This window comes from Oncorhynchus gorbuscha, linkage group LG03 (genome assembly GCF_021184085.1).
Source record: "Oncorhynchus gorbuscha isolate QuinsamMale2020 ecotype Even-year linkage group LG03, OgorEven_v1.0, whole genome shotgun sequence".
In the NCBI taxonomy this organism is placed as follows: domain Eukaryota; kingdom Metazoa; phylum Chordata; class Actinopteri; order Salmoniformes; family Salmonidae; genus Oncorhynchus; species Oncorhynchus gorbuscha.
Window position 1 is genome coordinate 52,478,493 of NC_060175.1, and position 20,810 is coordinate 52,499,302.

Here is a 20,810-nt window from a genome sequence, read left to right on the forward strand (position 1 = left end):
GACTACATTTCCCCTGTGTCCCGCCCGGTGTCCTGTGTACGTAATCTGTTGGTCCATGCGCGTTCCATTTCTTCAGAATTGAAAGTAAACTGCCACGATGGATTTTATCGTCGATAGATATGTGAAAAACACCTTGAGGATTGATTCTAAACATCTTTTGCCATGTTTCTGTCAATATTATGGAGTTAATTTGGAAAAAGTTTGCGTTTTAATTACTTTTTTTTCCCTTACCCAAACGCGATGAACAAAACTGAGCGATTAGTCGACACAAATAATATTTTTGTAAAAACGGAACATTTGCTATCTAACAGAGACTCCTCATTGAAAACATCTGAAGTTCTTCAAATGTAAATTATTTTATTTGAATGCTTTTATGGTTTTTGTGGAAAATGTTGCATGCTGAATGCTAAATGGTACATTAGCCATCAATACTGTTACACAAATGCTTGTTTTGCAATGGATGAGAAGCATATTTTGAAAATCTGAGATGACAGTGTTGTTAACAAAAGGCTAAGCTTGAGAGCAAATAGATTAATTTCATTTCATTTGCTATTTCCATGAATAGTTAACATTGTGTTATGCTAATGAGCTTGCTGATAGATTTACACAATCCTGGATACAGGGTTTTTTTCGTAGCTAAACGTGACGCAGAAAACAGAGCGATTTGTCCTAAAAAAATAATCTTTCAGGAAAAACTGAACATTTGCTATCTGAGAGTCTCCTCATTGAAAACATCTGAAGTTATTCAAAGGTAAATTATTTTATTTGAATGCTTTTATGGTTGTGGAAAATGTTGCATGCTGAATGCTAACGCTAAATGCTACGTTAGCCATCAATACTGTTACACAATTGCTTGTTTTGCAATGGTTGAGAAGCATATTTTGAAAATCTGAGATGACAGTGTTGTTAACAAAAGGCTAAGCTTGAGAGCAAATAGATTAATTTCATTTCATTTGCGATTTTCATGAATAGTTAACGTTGCATTATGGTAATGAGCTTGAGGCTGTAGTCACGATACCGGATCCGGGATGGCTCGACGCAAGAAGTTAAAGAAGAAGTTACAGCTCTGTGAGAGCCAGAAATCTTGCTTGTTTGTATGTGACCAAATACTTATTTTCCACCATAATTTGCAAATAAATTCATTAAAAATCCTACAATGTGATTTTCTGGATTTCTTTTCCTCATTTGTCTGTCATAGTTGAAGTGTACCTATGATGATAATTACAGGCCTCTCTCATATTTTTAAGTGGGAGAACTTGCACAATTGGTGGCTGACTAAATACTTTTTTGCCCCACTGTAAATATCCTATTTTGGCATACAATATAGCTCAGTATTTGTATTATTTATTTTATACAATCATTGTTGCTAATCTTTATCAAGGGCCGCACTATACATTTAGTTATTTGACAGCTTTCTCTTGAAATGAAGAGAGAGTGCCATGCCCCATAGTCAGAGGGTGCCAAGTCACTCACCTCCTGGCTGGCTGTGCCAGTCTGACTCTGTAGGACATCTAGCTGTGTCTGCTGGCCTTTAAATCGGAGGCTCAGCTCTGAGTTAGTGCAGTTCAGGGAGTCTTCCACCTCTCGCAGGGAACACCCCTCATCCTGCAGCTCCTCCTCCCTCTGCTCCCACATCCTCCTGAATGAACCACACACACACACACACACTTTTAGACCAGGACCACATATCTACAACTGCACAAGCAAACCCCTACAAGACCATAACTGACCATCACACAGCTGGTTGCTGGTTTAAACAGTTTAACTGAAGCAGCAGAGGGGCCTTTAGTAGGAGAAGGTACCTGTGGAGCTGGTTGTCCTGAGTCCTAAGGGCCGTGTATCTTGCTGCCTCCTCTTGCTGGCCAGAATCTGTGTTGCGGTTTCTTTCCACATTCAGCTGGTGCTCTGTGCTCTTCAGCTGCTGCTGCAGACCCTGCATCTGAGTCAAAGAGGCAGCGGAGGGAAGAGGTCATTTACCTTGTGTGAAAAGTACTACTACTATTATTCTGTTTGGCTTGGTCAGAGAGCTCAGAACACCAGATTTGATTTTATTTCTCTCTATGGGTGCCAATCGTATCCACAGTAATGCAACTGACTCAACTAATCGGCGTGGAATTTAAATTAGTTTAATGAACTGGAACAAAGTTGATTGGAACAAATTTCACTGTCCCTCTGCGGAAATGGATTGGCCACCCCTGGCTTGAGACTATAGGCTGAAGACTATGAATGACACTGCACTCCTGCATGGTGTCTCACCTCTACCTCCATGGCTTTGAGATTGGCCCTCTCAGCACTCAGCTCCTCCTGCAGACGGCTGCAACTCTGGGCTTTCTGGCTGCTCTGGGCCAGCCCCTCCCTCAGCTCCCTACTCTCCTGCTGCAGAGCCCTCTGCTCCAGATGGCTGACCATAGCCTGGCCCTGCTTCAACTCAGCACACACCTGAACACCACCACAACCACACACACACACAACCAATACATTTACATAAAGAGAACCCATGATTTGTTTTCACAAAATGTAATCCATAAAATGGTCCTTTGGAGGAAGGATTGTTGACATACTGTACAAGTCAAAAGTTTGGACACAAGGGTTTTTCATTATTTTTACTATTTTCTACATTGTAGAATAATAGTGAAGACATCAAAACGATGAAATAACACATATGGAATAATGTAGTAACCAAAAAGAAAAGAAAAAGGTGTTAAACAAATCATTTTTTTTTGATATGCCATTTTGATTTGCCACCCTTTGCCTTGACAGCTTTGTACACTCTTGGCATTCTCTCAACCAGCTTCATGAGGAATGCTTTTCCAACAGTCTTGAAGGAGTTCCCACATATGTGGAGCATCTGTGGTAAAACTCATCGAAACCATCTTAAATTGGGTTGAGATCAGGTGACTGTGGAGGCCAGGTCATCTGATGCAGCACTCCATCACTCTCCTTGTTGGTCAAATAGCCCTTACACAGCTCGGAGGGACATCCCACTAAGCGCAAACCAGATGGGATGGCGTATTGCTGCAGAATGCTGTGGTAGCCATGCTGGTTGTGTGCCTTGAATTCGAAATAAATCAATGACAGTGTCACCAGCAATGCACCCCCAATCCATCACACCACCTCCTCCATGCTTCACGGTGGAAACCAATCATGTGGAGATCATCTGTTCACCTACTCTGCGTCGCACAAAGACACAGTAGTTGGAACCAAAAATCGCAGATTTGGACTCATCAGACCAAAGGACAGATTTCCAAGAGTCTAATGTTCATTACTCATGTTTCTTGGCCCAAGCAAGTCTTTTCCTTTAGTAGGTTTCTTTGCAGCAATTCGACCATGAAGTCCTGATTCACGTCTCCTCTGAACAGCTGATGTTGAGATGTGTCTGTTACTTGAACTCTGTGAAGCATTTTGGGCTGCAATCTGAGGTGCAGTTCAGATAATGAACGTATCCTCTACAGCAGAGGTAACTCTGGGTCTTCCTTTCCTGTGGCGGTCCTCATGAGAGACAGTTTCATCATAGCACTTGAGGATTTTTGCAACTGCACGCGAGTAAAGTTCTATACATTTTCTGGATTGACTGACCTTCATGTCTTAAAGTAATGATGGACTGTCATTTCTCTTTGCTTATTTGAGCTGTTCTTGCCATAATATGGACTTGGTCTTTTACAAAATAGGGCTATCTTCTGTATACCACCCCTACCTCATCACAACACAACTGATTGGCTCAAACGCATTACGGATGAAACAAATTCCACAAATGACTAATTAATTTTAACAAAGCACACCTGTTAATTGAAATGCATTCCAAATGACTAAATCATGAAGCTGGTTGAGAGAATGCCAAGAGTGTGCAAAGCTGTCATGCAAAAGGTGGCAAATCAAAATATATTTTGATTTGTTGAACACTTATTTGGTCTAATTAATGAAAAAAACATACAACCAAAAAGGACATGAACTCTGCATCTCTTCTAACTATTTTATTTTTTCACAACTGCCACCAGTTTGGCACCAAAACATTTACAACAAAGACCTATTGACATAGAGAAATAAATAAGTGTGTAAAAAAAAAAAAAAAAACACTTCATGCTGTAACACCAGTGGTATTCACTAATTCTCCATGCACTGTAATTTACTAATTGATGAGAGCTATTGATAAGAGCTAGGTAAATTATCAATTAGTTTGGATAAGGGGATTGTAAATATAAATTATAAATTTAAAATTGTTTTAGATGTATTTTACCTCATGATCTTTGGAGACAAATGTGAAACCAGTCATATGGCAGCAAACTGAAGCATATCAACATGACAGGTAGGCTGTGTGTGCCCCGTTCCCACACTGAAGTATATCAACATGACAGGTAGGCTGTGTGTGCCCCGTTCCCACACTGAAGTATATCAACATGACAGGTAGGCTGTGTGTGCCCCGTTCCCACACTGAAGTATATCAACATGACAGGTAGGCTGTGTGTGCCCCGTTCCCACACTGAAGTATATCAACATGACAGGTAGGCTGTGTGTGCCCCGTTCCCACACTGAAGTATATCAACATGTAGTGCCCCGTTCCCACACTGCCCAGGTAGGCTGTTCCCACACTGAAGTATATCAACATGACAGGTAGGCTGTGTGTGCCCCGTTCCCACACTGAAGTATATCAACATGACAGGTAGGCTGTGTGTGCCCCGTTCCCACACTGAAGTATATCAACATGACAGGTAGGCTGTGTGTGCCCCGTTCCCACACTGAAGTATATCAACATGACAGGTAGGCTGTGTGTGCCCCGTTCCCACACTGAAGTATATGAAATGCTGTGCTTACAGAATTTAAATTGTACGGCCTTATAACTTGCAGGGATAAATCTTGGAGACACAAGCCAAATGAGATGACAAGCCAAATCCACGAAGAGTGACAGTTGGGCCAAATTGAACCTTTGTGCACTCTAGATGTTTAAATTTCAGCCCTATTGCTCAAAAGCAATAATAGATCATATTTAACATATTACAAGTTGTTCAATAACTACTGACATGTCGCCCACTTCATGGAATCGTCACGGAACGCAAACCAAGCCTGGCAGTTTAAACCTGGAGCCTGACACACGACGACTGGACTGTTGTCATATCAGTTCCATGATCAGTGAGGATTAGAGTCGATTTATAGGATCTTTGGTCAACCTCTACTGTTACACGCTTCTCCAACTGAATGGCAACTTTCAGGATTAATTAATCAAACCGTTGTATTTTTTTTAATCAAACAATATATTTCGTGTGTAAAGACTCTTCTAAACGTTTTACATTTTTTATGAAGAAGGTAGATTCCTAAAATATACAAGATCAGGTAATTTTACCAATTATGGCTGAAACAGATATTTTGATGGCCATCTTTCATTGATCCTTAATATTCTGAACCCGTTCTCTCTATATATTATAGTGAGTCTGTCAACAAAATTCTAATAAAATGTACACCGTATTTAGTTTTACAAAACCCGACCCTAGGCAACACAGTGACTACGGTCTGGTTTCAATGATTGACTCTTTTGGCATTGATGAACGAACTTCGCACTGCTTACTTCAATAAGCAGAGAAAAACAAATTCCGCGGACATCACGATTCAAACCAAAGTTTGTAGGCAAATCCTTTGCCGTAGTTTTAGTTAAAGGTAGTTGATGCATACTAGCCACTTACGAAATGCACTCATTAAAAATGGGGCGGCAGGTAGCCTAGTGGTTAGGGCGTTGGGCCAGTAAACGAAAGGTTGCTGGATCGAATCCCTGAGTGTCACACCCTGGCCATAGAGAGGTTTTTATTCTCTATTTTGGTTAGGTCAGGGTGTGACTAGGGTGGGCATTCTAGTTTCTTTATTTCTATGTTTTCTATTTCTTTGGCCGGGTGTTGTTCTCAATCAGAGGCCGCTGTTTATCGTTGTCTCTGATTGAGAATCATACTTGGGCCGCTTTTCCCCCCACTTGTGTTTTGTATGTAGTTGTTTTCTGTTTTGTGCATTCTTGGTTAAGGGTGCCCAGTCCGGGGCCCGCAGCGAGGGTCCCCAGTCCGGGGTTGGCGGTGAGGTTCCCCGCACCAGAGGCGCCACCAAAGTGGGGGGATAGAGGTTTTTATTCTCTATTTTGGTTAGGCTAGGGTGTGACTAGGGTGGGCATTCTAGTTTCTTTATTTCTATGTTTTCTATTTCTTTGGGTTTTGCCGGGTGTTGTTCTCAATCAGAGGCCGCTGTCTATCGTTGTCTCTGATTGAGAATTATACTTAGGCAGCTTTTTCCCGTCTGTGTTTTGTGGGTAGTTGTTTTCTGTTTTGTGTTTGCACCTGGCAGAACTGTTTCATTTTGTTCCACTTTGTTATTTTGTTTCCGTGTTCAGTTTGAATAAATAATCATAAACACGTCCCACGCTGCGCTTTGGTCCTCTTCTTCAGACGAGCGTTACACTGAGCTGACAAGGTAAAAATCTGTCATTCTGCCCCTGAACAAGGCAGTTAACCCACTGTTCCCTGGTAGGCCGTCATTGTAAATAATAATTTGTTTTTAACTGACTTGCCAAGTTAAATAAATAAAACAAAAACAGACTAAGGTAAGTCTGAATACCAAACACTGAGAAGCGCTTAAATCAAAATGCGTAGAAAAGGCATACATTTCATAAGTCTGAATTGGGCCCCTAGTGATCCTGTGACTGATGGGTTAGGGTTGTCCTGTTGGCGCAGTAAAGTGGACTCACTGTGGTCAGAACCTGCATAGTCATCTGCTGCTGTCTGGATAGTTTGTTCTTCTTCCTGGACTATCAAATCAAATTAGATTTTTGTCACATGTGCCAAATACAACAGGTGTAGACTTTACATTGAAATGCTTACTTACAAGCCCTTAACCAAGAATGCAGTTTTAAGAAGAAAAAAAAGTAAGAGATAAAGAATAACAAATAATTAAAGAGCAGCAGTAAATAACAATAGCCGGGCTATATACAGGAGGTACCGGGACAGAGTCAATGTGCGGGGGCACCGGTGTCGAGGTAATTATGTACATGTAGGTGGAGTTATTAAAGTGGCTGTGCATAGATAATATTATAGAGTAGCAGCAGCGTGGCCATTTGATTAGCTGTTAATGAGTTTAATGGCTTGGGGGATAGAAGCTGTTTAGAAGCCTCTTGGACCTAGACTTGGTGCTCCGGTACCGCATGCCATGCGGTAGCAAAGAGAACCGTCCATGACTAGGATGGCTGGAGTCTTTGACAATTGTTAGGGCCTTCCTCTGACACCGCCTGGTATAGAGGTCCTGGATGGCAGGAAGCTTGGCTCCAGTGATGTACGCACTACCCTTTGTAGTGCCTTGCAGTCAGAGGCCGAGCAGTTGCCATACCAGGCAGTGATGCAACCCATCAGGATGCTCTCGATGGTGCAGCTGTAAAACCTTTTCAGGATCTGAGGACCCATGCCAAACGTTTTCAGTCTCCTGTGGGGGAATAGGTTTTGTCGTGCCCTTCATGACTGTCTTGGTGTGCTTGGACCATGTTAGTTTGTTGGTGATGTGGACTCCAAGGAACTTGAAGCTCTCAACCTGCTCCACTACAGCCCCATCGATGAGAATGGGGGCATTCTCATCCTCCTTTTCCTGTAGTCCACAATCATCTCCTTTTGTCTTGATCACGCTGAGGGAGAGGTTGTTGTCCTTTCGCCACACGGTCAGGTCTCTGACCTCCCTATAGGCTGTCTCATCGTTGTCCGTGATCAGGCCTACCACTGTTGTCATCAAACTTAATGATGGTGTTGGAGTCGTGCCTGGTCGTGCCGTCATGAGTGAACAGGGACTACAGTACGGGACTGAGCACGCACCCCTGAGGGAACCCCGTGTTGAGGATCACTGTGGCGGATGTGTTGTTACCTACCCTTACCACCTGGGGGTGGCTCGTCAGAAAGTCCAGGATCCAGTTGCAGAGGTAGGATCCTTAGCTTAGTGATGAGCTTTGAGGGCACTATGGTGTTGAACACTGAGCTGTAGTCAATGAACAGAATTCTCACAAAGGTGTTCCTTTTGTCCAGGTGGAAAAGGGCAGTGTGGAGTGCAATAGAGATGGCATCTGTGGATCTGTTGGTGCAGTATGCAAATTGGAGTGGGTCTAGGGTTTCTGGGATAATGGTGTTGATGAGCCATGACCAGCCTTTCAAAGCATTTCATGGCTACAGACGTGAGTGCTATGGGCCGGTAGTCATTTAGCCAGGTTACCTTAGTGTTCTTTGGCACAGAGACTATAGTGGTCTGCTTGAAATATGTTGCTATTACAGACTCAGAAAGGGAGAGTTTGAAAATGTCAGTGAAGACATTTGCCAGTTGGTCAGCGCATGCCCGGAGTACACGTCCTGGTAATCCGTCTGGCCCAGCGGCCTTGTGAATGTTGACCTGTTTAAAAGGTCTTACTCACATCGGTTGCGGAGAGCGTGAACACACAGTCGTCCAGAACAGCTGATGCTCTCATGCATGTTTCAATGTTACTTGCCTCAAAGCGAGCATAGAAGTTATTTAGCTTGTCTGGTAGGCTCGTATCACTGGGCAGCTCTCGGCTGTGCTTCCCTTTGTAGTCTGTAATAGTTTGCAAGCCCTGACACATCCAACAAGCGTCAGCCGGTGTAGTACGATTTGATTTAAGTCCTGTATTGACGCTTGCCTTTTTCGTGGTTTGTCAGAGGGCCTAGTAGGATTTCTTATAAGCTTCCAGGTTAGAGTCCCGCACCTTGAAAGCGGCAGCTCTACCTTTTAGCTCAGTGCGAATGTTGCCTGCAATTCATGGCTTCTAGATGGGGTATGCATGTACAGTAACTGTGGAGACAACATCATCGATGCAGTGACTGATGTGGTGTACTTCTCAATACCATCGGAAGAATCCCGGAACATATTCCAGTCTGTGCTAGCAAAACAGTCCTGTAGCTTAGCATCTGCTTCATCTGACCACAACTTCTATAGGCCGAGTCACTGGTGCTTCCTGCTTTAGTTTTTGCTTGTAAGCAGGAATCAGGGGGATAGAGTTATTGTCAAATTTACCAAATGGAGGGAGATCTTTCTATGAGTCTCTGTGTGTGGAGTAAAGGTGGTCTAGAATTGTTTCCCCCTCTGGTTGCACATTTAACTTGCTGATAGAAATGAGGTAAAACTGATTTAAGTTTCCCTGCAAACCACCAGAAGCACCGCCTCTGGATGAGCGTTTTCCTATGGCGGAATACGGCTCATTGAGTGCAGTCTTAGTGCCAGCCTCGGTCTGTGGTAGTATGTAGACAGCTACGAAAAATACAGAAACTCTCTAGGTAGATAATGTGGTCTACAGCTTATTATGAGATACTCTACCTCAGGTGAGCAAAACCTTGAGACTTCCTTAGATATCGTGCAACAGCTATTGTTTACAAATATGCATAAGCCCCTGCCCAGTGTCTTACTAGAGGCTGCTGTTCTGTCCCGCCGATAGTGTATAACCCGCCAGCTGTATGTTCTTAAAGATGTAGTTCAGCCACGACTCGGTGAAACATAAGATATTACAATGTTTAATGTCCCGTTCGTAGGATATACGTGCTTTCAGATTAAATGGGACATTTTCCATCGATTGAACATTATCTAGCAGAATGGAAGGCAGGGGCAGATTAGCCACTAGTCGCCTGATCCTCACAAGGCATCCTGATCTCTTTCTGCAAGACCTACGTTTCCTTTTCCAGCGAATCACAGATCTGGGCCTGGTGTTTGTAGTATATCCCTCTTGTCCGACTCAGTGAAGAAGAAAGAACTTTGTCATTAGAGACGGTAGCGGCAACATTATGTACAAAACAAGTTACGAACAACGCAAAAAAACAAAACAACATCGCATGGTTGGTTAAAGCGCCGATAAGACGGCAGCCCTCCCCTCCGACGCCATCTTGAAGAAACGGGCCCCTATTGAGGAAGCATTTGGTACTTGGTGAATCTGCTACGTCTATTTGAGATATTACAACAAAGAAGTTCCTTCAAACAACGAAAACTGTTATTTTTCCCTCTGACATCATTGCACGCAAGATAGAACACCAGCATATGTACAGCAATATTTTTTTTTACCACACTGTCGGACGCTGATCTCCTCTGTTTCATCAACAAAACAAATACAATAACAAAGGTGCTGGGCCAAACAGTGCGCTGTTTCGACTTATGCAGTTTTCAGGTTTAAAGCTGATTGTTTTCTAGTGCAGAGCCTGTGGTCTAGTGGTAACACTACAGGCATAGACACTTAGGCTGTGTTTACACAGGCAGCCCAATTCTGATCCCCCCCTCCCACTCATTTGGTCTTTTGACCAGTCACAGCAGAGCTTTTTCAGAGCTGATCTGATTGGTCAAAAGACCAATTAGTGAAATAAATTAGGCTGCCTTTGGAAACACAGCCATATAGGTTACATTCACCTGCATCAAACAATGGTTGGGTGCCATGCCATCGACTGGTATTGGGCACTAGATTGCATATGTGGTTAGATGATACGTAAAATACCTAACCTGGCATAGTCAGATAGTAAGATAGTGACATGCGTCAACAACACCTGGGCAGAGGAACGCGCCCATACACTCCTCTGCCCATAGACTTGGGTTTAATTCCTCACTCCAACCCTTCAAACTGTTTCTCCCAGGTACCCGTCTCCCCCTTCTGTAATTTCATAACTGTCTCAATAAAGTGGCAAGATACCTCCTCAAAACAGGTTGTTTTCTAATCAAAACATGGATTAACTGAGATTTCCCTATTTTAGACAATATCTCTTTAGCCTGGGTACCAGTCTGTTTCTGCTGTCTTTCCACTTCTTGATTTTGGCAGGACAAAGATTATAGGAAGTGGAATGTTACCTGAAAACAGGTTCTGGATTTCAGGTTCCCCACTACGCATTTACCGTCAGGCTGTGTCTTTTTGACGTCCATATAAGGCGTATTTTATCGATGAAACATCCGGAAAATAGGCTTTCGAACCTTTCATTCAGTCACTGAAATGCATGTGATGTCAACAACGGGAAAGGATGTCTAAAAGACGTCTTTTCAACGTAATTTTGCTGACTGGGTAATATATCCTCTACCAGTCATGACCCAGAACAACATGTCCATCATCCATCAATACATCAACAGCAGGCCTGCGCCCACAGCTATTGTACACAATACACCGTCTGTGGCACACAATGGAGTGTGACGTTAAAAGAAGAAAGAGAGCGCAACCAAGCTGCCATGTCAAATGAATACCCACTAAATCCATGAAAAACACAGCACAAGCCATTAACATCAGCTGCTTTCAATCAATGGGTCACTGTGTGGGATATAGATAGTAAAAACAAAACTACATCATTCCTTGGGAAAGGTAGTCAGGAAAGAGGATTTAAATTGTAAGAGGATTTTTAAGATTAAATATTAAACGTGAATTTAAGCAATTTGCTGTGAGAAGTCGATATTATGTTACTATTCTATCAAACTTAAAACTTGTAAATTCATTCTATTAACAAATTTGAGAAACATTGACAGGACCTAACCATAGACACATAATTGGTCCCAACCAGCCCATTCACACTAACTCGGTAGCCCCTGCTAGTGGCCACAGCATAGTACTACATCAGACAGACAGGAGTCATCCTCACCTTAAGCTGTAGTTCCACCTCCTGACTACTATGCCGCTTCTTGCTCCGGCCAAGAGCTTCATCCAGCTTCAACTCCAGCTCCTCCCTCATATTATCCAGATGTTCATATTCCTTCTTCTCCTCATCCATCTTAATCTTCAGCTCCTCATACACCCTCTCCGCCTCCTCTTTTTTAGTCTTCAGTTCCTCATACTCCTCCTCCACCTCCTCGGTCTTATCCATCAGCAGCTCCAGAACCTTCTCCTCCTCTTCTCTCTGCTTCTTCAGCTCCTCGTAGTCCTCGTACTCCTCTGCCTTCTTCGTAACATTCAGCAGCTCATCGTATTTCTCCTGCAGCCCCTGCAGTTGACGCCGCACATCGTTCAGCTTGTCCTTGGTCTCGGACTGCTGGAGGCGTCTGCATGAAAGAGAGACAGATCATCACCATCTGACAACAGATTTCACTTTCCTTTCCAAATGAATTAACTGGAATAGCATCTACTATCAGCCAAACACAAATCTGAGATTATACTGGGTTTGGTTTTGGGCTAAGTTCTAGAGACAAAGTTAAGGTGGGACCTTTCATGGGTCTTGACCTGGTCCAGGAGCAGTAGTTCTGTCTGGAGACAGACGGTGTGCATCTGAGGGGCGGCTATCCCTTCTCCCTGAAACACGCAACACAGGACAGGCAGTTAAGTGACAGGCAATGTTTGAAAGACAAAACCTACTGCATGACCACTTCAATTATTTTTGAAGCAACAGATACTTCTATAAAGATGGTGATGTCAATAGCTGATTTGTTGTAGTTTGATGTGGTCTCATCTCCATACTGTGTTTGGTTGCACCTTAGCCAAGTTAAGCTGCAGTGCTTCTGGGTGGATCTTAGCCGCGTTGTCAGAGTGCTTCATTTTCTCCACCTAGGGAACAACAGTATGAGCACATTACATACAGTAACTATCGTGATCTTCACCCACCCCCCCCCCACACATTGTAGCCAAAATAACTGCATCTTATCCGTGATCCATTTCTTTATGAAAATTTAAGGAGGGGGGGGGGGGATAACTGAATCCAGGAATGGCAGATTACCGTCTCTAGGAGGGTCTTTCTCTCTGCGTCCATGGTGCGCACCCTTGTCCTGAGGGCTCTGATCTCCTGGTCCAGACGATCATTCAGCTCCGTGGCCTTACGCAACTCCACCACGTCTAGGGACAAAGGGATATTTTACCCTCCAAACTATGGGTGTCACTGTCTCCACACCAGTTAGTCAGTCAGTCATACTTCTGGAAAAGCCTAAAGAGATACGGTGCAGTTCCTTTGACATTCTGAAAGGCTGTTGTCTGAAAATGCTCCACAAAGGATTTTTTTATAGATCTTTTTTTACAGTAATCCAAAATGTAAAGTAAATATCTTCTTACCACATTTCTTGAGCTTTTCCACTTCCTGTCTGAGCTGTTCTACCTCCTCCTGGGCTCCCTGCAGCTCTGGCTCTGGGTAAAGCACACATATACTTATTCAAGACCGACGTCGGAGAAATACATAACACACAACTGGCACACAAAAAATGCACACATTAATACAGTTGCTCTTTTATTTTTTCACTTTAGTTTATTTAGGAAATATCTTTCTTAACTGCATTGTTGGTTAAGAGCTTGTAAGTAAGCATTTCACGTCAAGGTCTACACCTGTTGTATTTTGCGCATGTGACAAATAACATTTGATTTGAATAGTAACTAGTACCCTCACTTAGCAGAGAAACGGGCTGTGTGAAATCTGGCCTCACCATAGGCACTCTGGGTCATGCGGGCTGACTCTAGCTCATCGGTCAGACATCGGATCTCTCTGTGGGCCATGGCCAAGCGGCGTGATGCCTCCTCCAGGTCTCTCTCTAGACGGGCCCACTCCCGCTCCACACTGAGCCCTGACCCCGGCCTGAGCTCAACCTGGGGAGGGGAAGAGAGCAGACCACAACACTGAGCACGGAGAGGTATCTATCGTCGCTGTCTACAGGAGTACTATTGATTTGACAAATCATTCTCTGCAGGAAAAGGTGGAGTCATTTGAAAGATCACTGTTGTGAGGCCTTAGCTGTTCCTCACGCCGAGAAGGTTAAAACAGAACAGAAATATTCGATTAAATTTTTTTTTAAAATTGGTCATGAAATCACACGTGCAGTACATGCATTTGGTTCAGACAACAGACCATTGACACTGAAGGGTGTAAGACTCCAAATTACCCATTACATCCACACACCCAGAAACATGGAACAATGTTGACTAGAAAGAGTTAGCGTTTTGGTCATGAATCTTGTTCTGGAGGCAGCTCTTCAGAGTGGTCACCAGCTGGCACAGCCACAAAGTCATAAAATCATTAACCCTAACCACACTGCTAACCCTAATGCCTAACGGTTAGGCCCTAACCGTAACTTTAAATCAAGACCAAAAAGCATATTTTTGTTTTGATTAATTTTTTTCAATATAGTCAATTTTAACCCATCTGGCAGAAATCGCACAATTTTTCCTCAAGGACAAGACTCATCCCAATAAATGTCAAGCTGCAAAGAGAACAGGAAAGAGATACAGCAATTAGAGGGCATGCACAAGGGGTCCCATCACCATGCTGAAGAGTTTCAACATAAAATAGAGCATCTTATTCAGGCTTGGCTAAGTGTTAACGGGGATGCAGTATCATCTAAATGGACATACTGAGGCCAAAGCCTGTTTGCTCTGAGCTGCCTTGCGGAGTCCAAAGAGCCTCTTCCATGGGCTCTGGCCACGTGAGGTCGCCCCCTTGTGGAAAGACAGTGGAATTAATGAACAGTTTCGTCACAGACTGGATCTTCTCTTTCCATGATCTTACCAGCGGAGCTGCAGCACGTCCACTGTCTATGACACCCTGATTTAGAAAATTCACTATAACAACATGAACCAACTATAGTATCTCCATGTAACTATAAATCTTCATGTATCATTTGTGACAGTTACTAAACCACTGGAACAAACTGAACAAGAAAAGAAATGTGACTTCTAAAGTACTTTGGTTAGCCCTAATCCTCTCATCTAAACTCAGTATAATATTGGACTGAGAGAAAGCATGAGACAGCGAGTTGGTCTCACCTGGTCCATGCTCTCTTTGGTGCACTGAGTCTGGGACTGTGTCTCCTGCTGGCTGGCAGAGGGGGTGCCTGCCTGGGCATTGGGGACTTGCAGGGCCTGGGGGTCATCAGGTCTCTCCAGCAGGGAGGCCCTCTCCACCAGCAGGTAGGCCACCTGTTCACTGTGGCTGCTGGGAATCACTTCTGCCAGGCCCTCCTGGTACAACATCTCAGCCACCTCATTCATCTGGGCATCTGTACACACACACACTTTATTTTCTTCCTTACTGTGTAAGTGCAATACCTACAACACGTCACTTAAAAGGGGACTATTACACATTGGTAAGGACACTTATGACCATGATTTTGAAGGTTTGACAGGGAATGGGATACACATTTGAATCCTACACACAAAGAACCATATGTGCGTTTAGATTGTATTTTTCATAAATTATTATTATATATAAATTGTTATAAAAAGGAAAAGATGTATGAAATCAAACTAGAACGTTCAATTGAAAGAGAGAAGTGTGATGACATGATTGTTCAATAATTACATTTGATGTGGAATACACATACCAAAAAAAAGACAGTTGACTATTTTTTTTATTTTTAAAGGAACATGGTCATTCGTTCCAAAGGTTCATTTGTTTCCATAGGGTTACATTTTTCACATCTTATCTGGGTTCTATGTCCCACCTTGCTGGAGTGTCAGGCGTTGCAGCTGGGCCCTGAGGACCTCATTCTCCTGCTCGTACTCCTGAGCCAGGGCATCCCTCTTCTCTGATAGGCTACGGATGTACTCCAGGTACCTCTGCACCTGAGATAGACACATATCATCAGCTCAGGCCCTGAGCTTTGGCTGAAGCCAGATGAGTGAGTTCCTGTACCCACCACATGGTGCCAATCAGAGAAGAAGTATTGAGATGAATGTATGTGCAGCCTGTACAGTACAGTGTAGCATCACAGACAAAACTCTGGGTAATGGCTCACCTCGGCCATCTCGGCAGAGTGGCGTGCTCGTAGGCTGTCCAAGTCATGGGTCACGCCGACGAGGCGACCCTCGCTGTGCTGGAACAGCCTCCATAGGAAACCCAGCTGCTCCTTCACTGAGGCCCCGGGGGCCATGCCCTCCTCCTGCAGACAGAGGACTACATGCTCCAGCTCCTCCTGGGGTTAACATGACAGAGACAACCACAGAGATCAGACACTGATAGGCACCTTCTATTGAATGGAATGTCTCAATGCTGTTTCTTGCAATTGTATTTGTAATGATTGACTATCAGTTGGAAAGCAAATAGCTGCTATGAAGGTGGTCAAAGACAAGGCAAAAACAAAGTGAAACTCTGGGAGACCACATTCTCCCTGCTTCTCTTCCTGGGCTAGAACATGCTTCTGCTCTGACAGGCTGGGGATCTGCTCTGGGTACTGGGCTGCACCTGAGAGACACTTATCAACAGCGTCTCAAGGTTTCAAGGCCGGCTTCAGGCAACATGACCCTGTGTTGAGAGAGATTAGTGCACTCTCTGAGACTAATTTGATTTAATTGAAGGAGAAAATGCTGAACTTGTCAGATCACCTGCCTTGCCAGGCAGATTCTTACCTATAAAAGTTTTAATATGAAGCCTGTCAATGGCACTTTGATGAAGAGGCATGGACTGTATCTGACACATACAGTTGAAGTCGGAAGTTTACATACACCTTAGCCAAACACATTTAAACTAAGTTTTTCACAATTCCTGACATTTAATCAGAGTAGAAAGTCCTCGTCTTAGGTCAGTTAGGATCACCACTTTATTTGAAGAATGTGAAATGTCAGAATAATAGTAGAGTATGATTTATTTCAGCTTTTATATCTTTCATCACATTCCCAGTGGGTCAGAAGTTTACATACACTCCATTAGTATTTAGTAGCATTGCCTTTAAATTGTTTAACCTGAGTCAAACGTTTCAGGTAGCCTTCCACAAGCTTCCCACAATAGGTTGGGTGAATTTTGGCCCATTCTTCTTGACAGAATAGGTGTAACTGAGTCAGGTTTGTAGGCGTCCTTGCTCACACATGCTTTTTCAGTTCTGCCCACAAATGTTCTATAGGATTGAGGTCAGGGCTTTGTGATGGCGTTGACTTTGTTGTCCTTATGCTATTTTGCCACAACTTTGGAAGTATACTTGGGGTCATTGCCCATTTGGAAGACCCATTTGCGACCAGGGTTTAACTTCCTGACTGACGTCTTGAGATGTTGCTTCAATACATCCACATAATTTTCCTACCTCATGATGCCATCTATTTTGTGAAGTGCACCAGTCCCTCCTGCAGCAAAGCACCCCCACAACATGATGCTGCCACCCCCATGCTTCACTGTTGGGATGGTTTTCGTCAGCTTGCAAGTCTCACCCTTTTTCCTCCAAACATAACGCTGGTCATCATGGCCAAACAGTTCTATTTTTGTTTCATCAGACCAGAGGACATTGTCCCCATGGGCAGTTGCAAACCATATGGCTGTTTTGGAGCAGTGGCTTCTTCCTTGCTGAGCAGCCTTTCAGGTTATGTCGATATAGGGCTCACTTTTACTGTGGATATAGATACTTTTGTACCTTTTCCCCCCTGCATCTTAACAAGGTCCTTTGCTGTTGTTCTGGGATTGATTTGCACTTTTTGCACCAAAGTACGTTCACCTCTAGGAGACAGAATGCATCTCCTTTCTGAGCGGTATGATGGCTGCGTGGTCCCATGGTGTTTATACCTGCATACTATTGTTTGTACAGATGAACATGGTGAGTTCAGACATTTGGAAATTGCTCCCACGAATGAACCAGACTTGTGGAGGTGTACAATTGTTTTTCATGAGGTCTTGGCTGATTTCTTTTGAAGGTAGGCCTTGAAATACATCCATAGGTACACCTCCAATTGACTGAAATTATGTCAATTAGCCTATTAGAAGCTTCCAAAGCCATGACATAAATTTCTGGAATCTTCCAATAGGTTTCAGGGTACAGTCAACTTAGTATATTTAAACTTCTGACCCACTGGAATTGTGATACAGTGAATTATAAGTGAAATAATGTCTAAACAATTGTTGGAAAAAATACTTGCCATGCACAAAGTAGATGTCCTAACCAAACTATGGTTTGTTAGCAAGAAATTTGTGGAGTGGTTGAAAAACTAGTTTGAAACTTCTGACTTTAACTATAATTTATTCATGTTTTTTTCCACATCTCATGTACTGCACTGTTCAGTATGAAAAACATATAGTAGACTTTCTCAGAGGGGGTGGGTTAAATGCAGAAGACACAGTTAGGTTGACTGCATTCAGTTGTGCAACTGACTAGGTATCACCTTTTCCTTCCTCTGTGGATGACTATACTGTTGAGACTATGGATCCACATGACTTTGGGAAACAACTGTTGCTTATTAGCGTCAGCTGCAGTTGGGATAGTCAGGAGAAGTTTGCCTGAAATGTGCAGCTGTTTAAATGCCCACCAGACCTTCCCAACTATTTTAAGAGACGTTTTTTTGGAAAGGAATCTTACATTTATAATTTTCTATGAGAAAAATGCCCAAGGTAAATCCTGTTCAATCAAGTCTGCGGTTAATGACAGTTGATTATAGTCATCATTCTAGTTTTGCCAGAGAAAGTCTGTCACTGTCATGGAGGGTTTGAACCCTAGATACTGTACTCATTATAAACTTATTTTGACGGGTTGTCCGAAAAGTTGAATGGTAAATGTTGATCAACAGTTGCAAATAGGCTAGTATAAAGTCGTCAACATCAAATGGTAAAACTATGAAAGAAAGAGGGACTTACCTCACTCTGCTCCGTATCTTCCATGATAGGCGAGACAACTCGAAACAACTGGAAGAGTACTATTATTTAGGCGTTTAATCCCCCAAAAGACATAGAAGTGATTTGCTTCTCCCCCCAAAAAATGGCTGTAACAAACTCACTTTCTAAAGTGGAACACATTATCGTTATGCGACGCAACAATGTTGCATTGCATTCCAGAGACACGGATCGCGTAATAAGGCATTGAGCAGTTCACGGGTTTTTAGTTCGGACATGGCTGAATACAAAAGGCGTTAGCAGACTTACTGTAGAAACACTCATCCAGCGAGACGCATGGACGACGACTCCCAAGCCAGCACTATTTCCAAACAAGGATACGTTTTTTTACAAGGCATTCTCTGACCCTTCTCTTTATAAACCTTATTTCAAAACATGATACATTTATCTATTGTATTGTTAATTTTACGTGTCATGATCGCAGTTATTTTTCGTCTGTCTCGGTATGCCACGGATCAGTGCACAGTTGGTCTCACTCCCTTCCCATCATAGGCTACCGTTATTTTTGACTGGGTGGATTGTTTCGGAGTCGTGAACGCGCACCGGGATACCAGCGCACCATTCGCTTCTATTTTCTGGCTACAGAATAGGAAACATCGAGAAAAAATGCATGGCCTATTAATATGTACGTTTTTGTAGCCAACTCTCCCAATCATAGGCTTTAACATTCCTCATGTTAGTTGAATATTTTTTATACACAGACCTACTACTTAATTAAGAAATCATCTTCATGTTGTATCGAAATAATACGGTGAATGTAACTGAAACACCGTAAAGATTGTGAACTTTGCATCAACCCTTCTCCATAACAGCAGAAACACTAGAGGGCGCACATATAATGCACAACATATATGCAACAAAAGACCAAGCTGAAATTCTGATCAAGATAGGGGCGTCATTATATAAATTATAAACATAGAGCTAGTCGTCAGGATATAGTAGGATAGACAGTAGGATAAAAGTACCAAGCCTAACCGCAGCCCTAACTTAACCCTAGATTCATGCCTACATCCCACTTCAACCCCAACTTAACCCTAGCTTCATGCCTACATCCCACTTCAACACTAACTTAACCCTAGCTTCATGCCTACGTCCCACTTCAACACTAACTTAACCCTAGCTTCATGCCTACGTCCCACTTCAACACTAACTTAACCCTAGCTTCATGCCTACGTCCCACTTCAACACTAACTTAACCCTAGCTTCATGCCTACGTCCCACTTCAACCCCAACTTAACCCTAGCTTCATGCCTACGTCCCACTTCAACACTAACTTAACCCTAGCTTCATGCCTACGTCCCACTTCAACACTAACTTAACCCTAGCTTCATGCCTACGTCCCACTTCAACACTAACTTAACCCTAGCTTCATGCCTACGTCCCACTTCAACACTAACTTAACCCTAGCTTCATGCCTACGTCCCACTTCAACACTAACTTAACCCTAGCTTCATGCCTACGTCCCACTTCAACCCTAACTTAACCCTAGCTTCATGCCTACGTCCCACTTCAACACTAACTTAACCCTAGCTTCATGCCTACGTCCCACTTCAACACTAACTTAACCCTAGCTTCATGCCTACGTCCCACTTCAACACTAACTTAACCCTAGCTTCATGCCTACGTCCCACTTCAACACTAACTTAACCCTAGCTTCATGCCTACGTCCCACTTCAACACTAACTTAACCCTAGCTTCATGCCTACGTCCCACTTCAACACTAACTTAACCCTAGCTTCATGCCTACGTCCCACTTCAACACTAACTTAACCCTAGCTTCATGCCTACGTCCCACTTCAACCCCAACTTAACCCTAGCTTCATGCCTACGTCCCACTTCAACACTAACTTAACCCTAGCTTCATGCCTACGTCCCACTTCAACACTAACTTAACCCTAGCTTCATGCCTACGTCCCACTTCAACACTAACTTAACCCTAGCTTCATGCCTACGTCCCACTTCAACACTAACTTAACCCTAGCTTCATGCCTACGTCCCACTTCAACACTAACTTAACCCTAGCTTCATGCCTACGTCCCACTTCAACCCCAACTTAACCCTAGCTTCATGCGTACGTCCCACTTCAACACTAACTTAACCCTAGCTTCATGCCTACGTCCCACTTCAACACTAACTTAACCCTAGCTTCATGCCTACGTCCCACTTCAACACTAACTTAACCCTAGCTTCATGCCTACGTCCCACTTCAACCCCAACTTAACCCTAGCTTCATGCCTACGTCCCACTTCAACACTAACTTAACCCTAGCTTCATGCCTACATCCCAGTTCAA

The 20,810-nt window shown here is 43.3% G+C and overlaps 1 protein-coding gene across 5 annotated transcripts in view; it reads right to left on the bottom strand.

Moving 5' to 3' along the window:
• si:dkey-264d12.5 (myosin-11) overlaps positions 1–19,082 on the bottom strand; it is a 32,814-nt gene extending 13,732 nt beyond the window's left edge. Inside the window, exons 1-15 of one of the 5 annotated variants that reach the window (XM_046342904.1) lie at positions 18,768–19,082; positions 18,483–18,530; positions 15,670–15,846; positions 15,376–15,496; positions 14,699–14,931; positions 14,288–14,371; positions 13,366–13,525; positions 13,001–13,072; positions 12,672–12,787; positions 12,416–12,502; positions 12,165–12,250; positions 11,607–12,003; positions 2,257–2,439; positions 1,803–1,939; positions 1,474–1,639 (exon numbers count right to left, since the gene is read on the bottom strand). In XM_046342904.1, coding sequence (XP_046198860.1) covers positions 1,474–1,639; positions 1,803–1,939; positions 2,257–2,439; positions 11,607–12,003; positions 12,165–12,250; positions 12,416–12,502; positions 12,672–12,787; positions 13,001–13,072; positions 13,366–13,525; positions 14,288–14,371; positions 14,699–14,931; positions 15,376–15,496; positions 15,670–15,846; positions 18,483–18,530; positions 18,768–18,782 — 2,082 coding nt within the window. In that variant the 5' untranslated portion in view covers positions 18,783–19,082. Of the gene's footprint in view, positions 1–1,473; positions 1,640–1,802; positions 1,940–2,256; positions 2,440–11,606; positions 12,004–12,164; positions 12,251–12,415; positions 12,503–12,671; positions 12,788–13,000; positions 13,073–13,365; positions 13,526–14,287; positions 14,372–14,698; positions 14,932–15,375; positions 15,497–15,669; positions 15,847–18,482 lie in introns of all 5 variants that reach the window. The other 4 variants (XM_046342905.1, XM_046342907.1, XM_046342908.1 and 1 more) reach the window with 4 other exon arrangements.
• Positions 19,083–20,810: the final 1,728 nt, after the last annotated feature.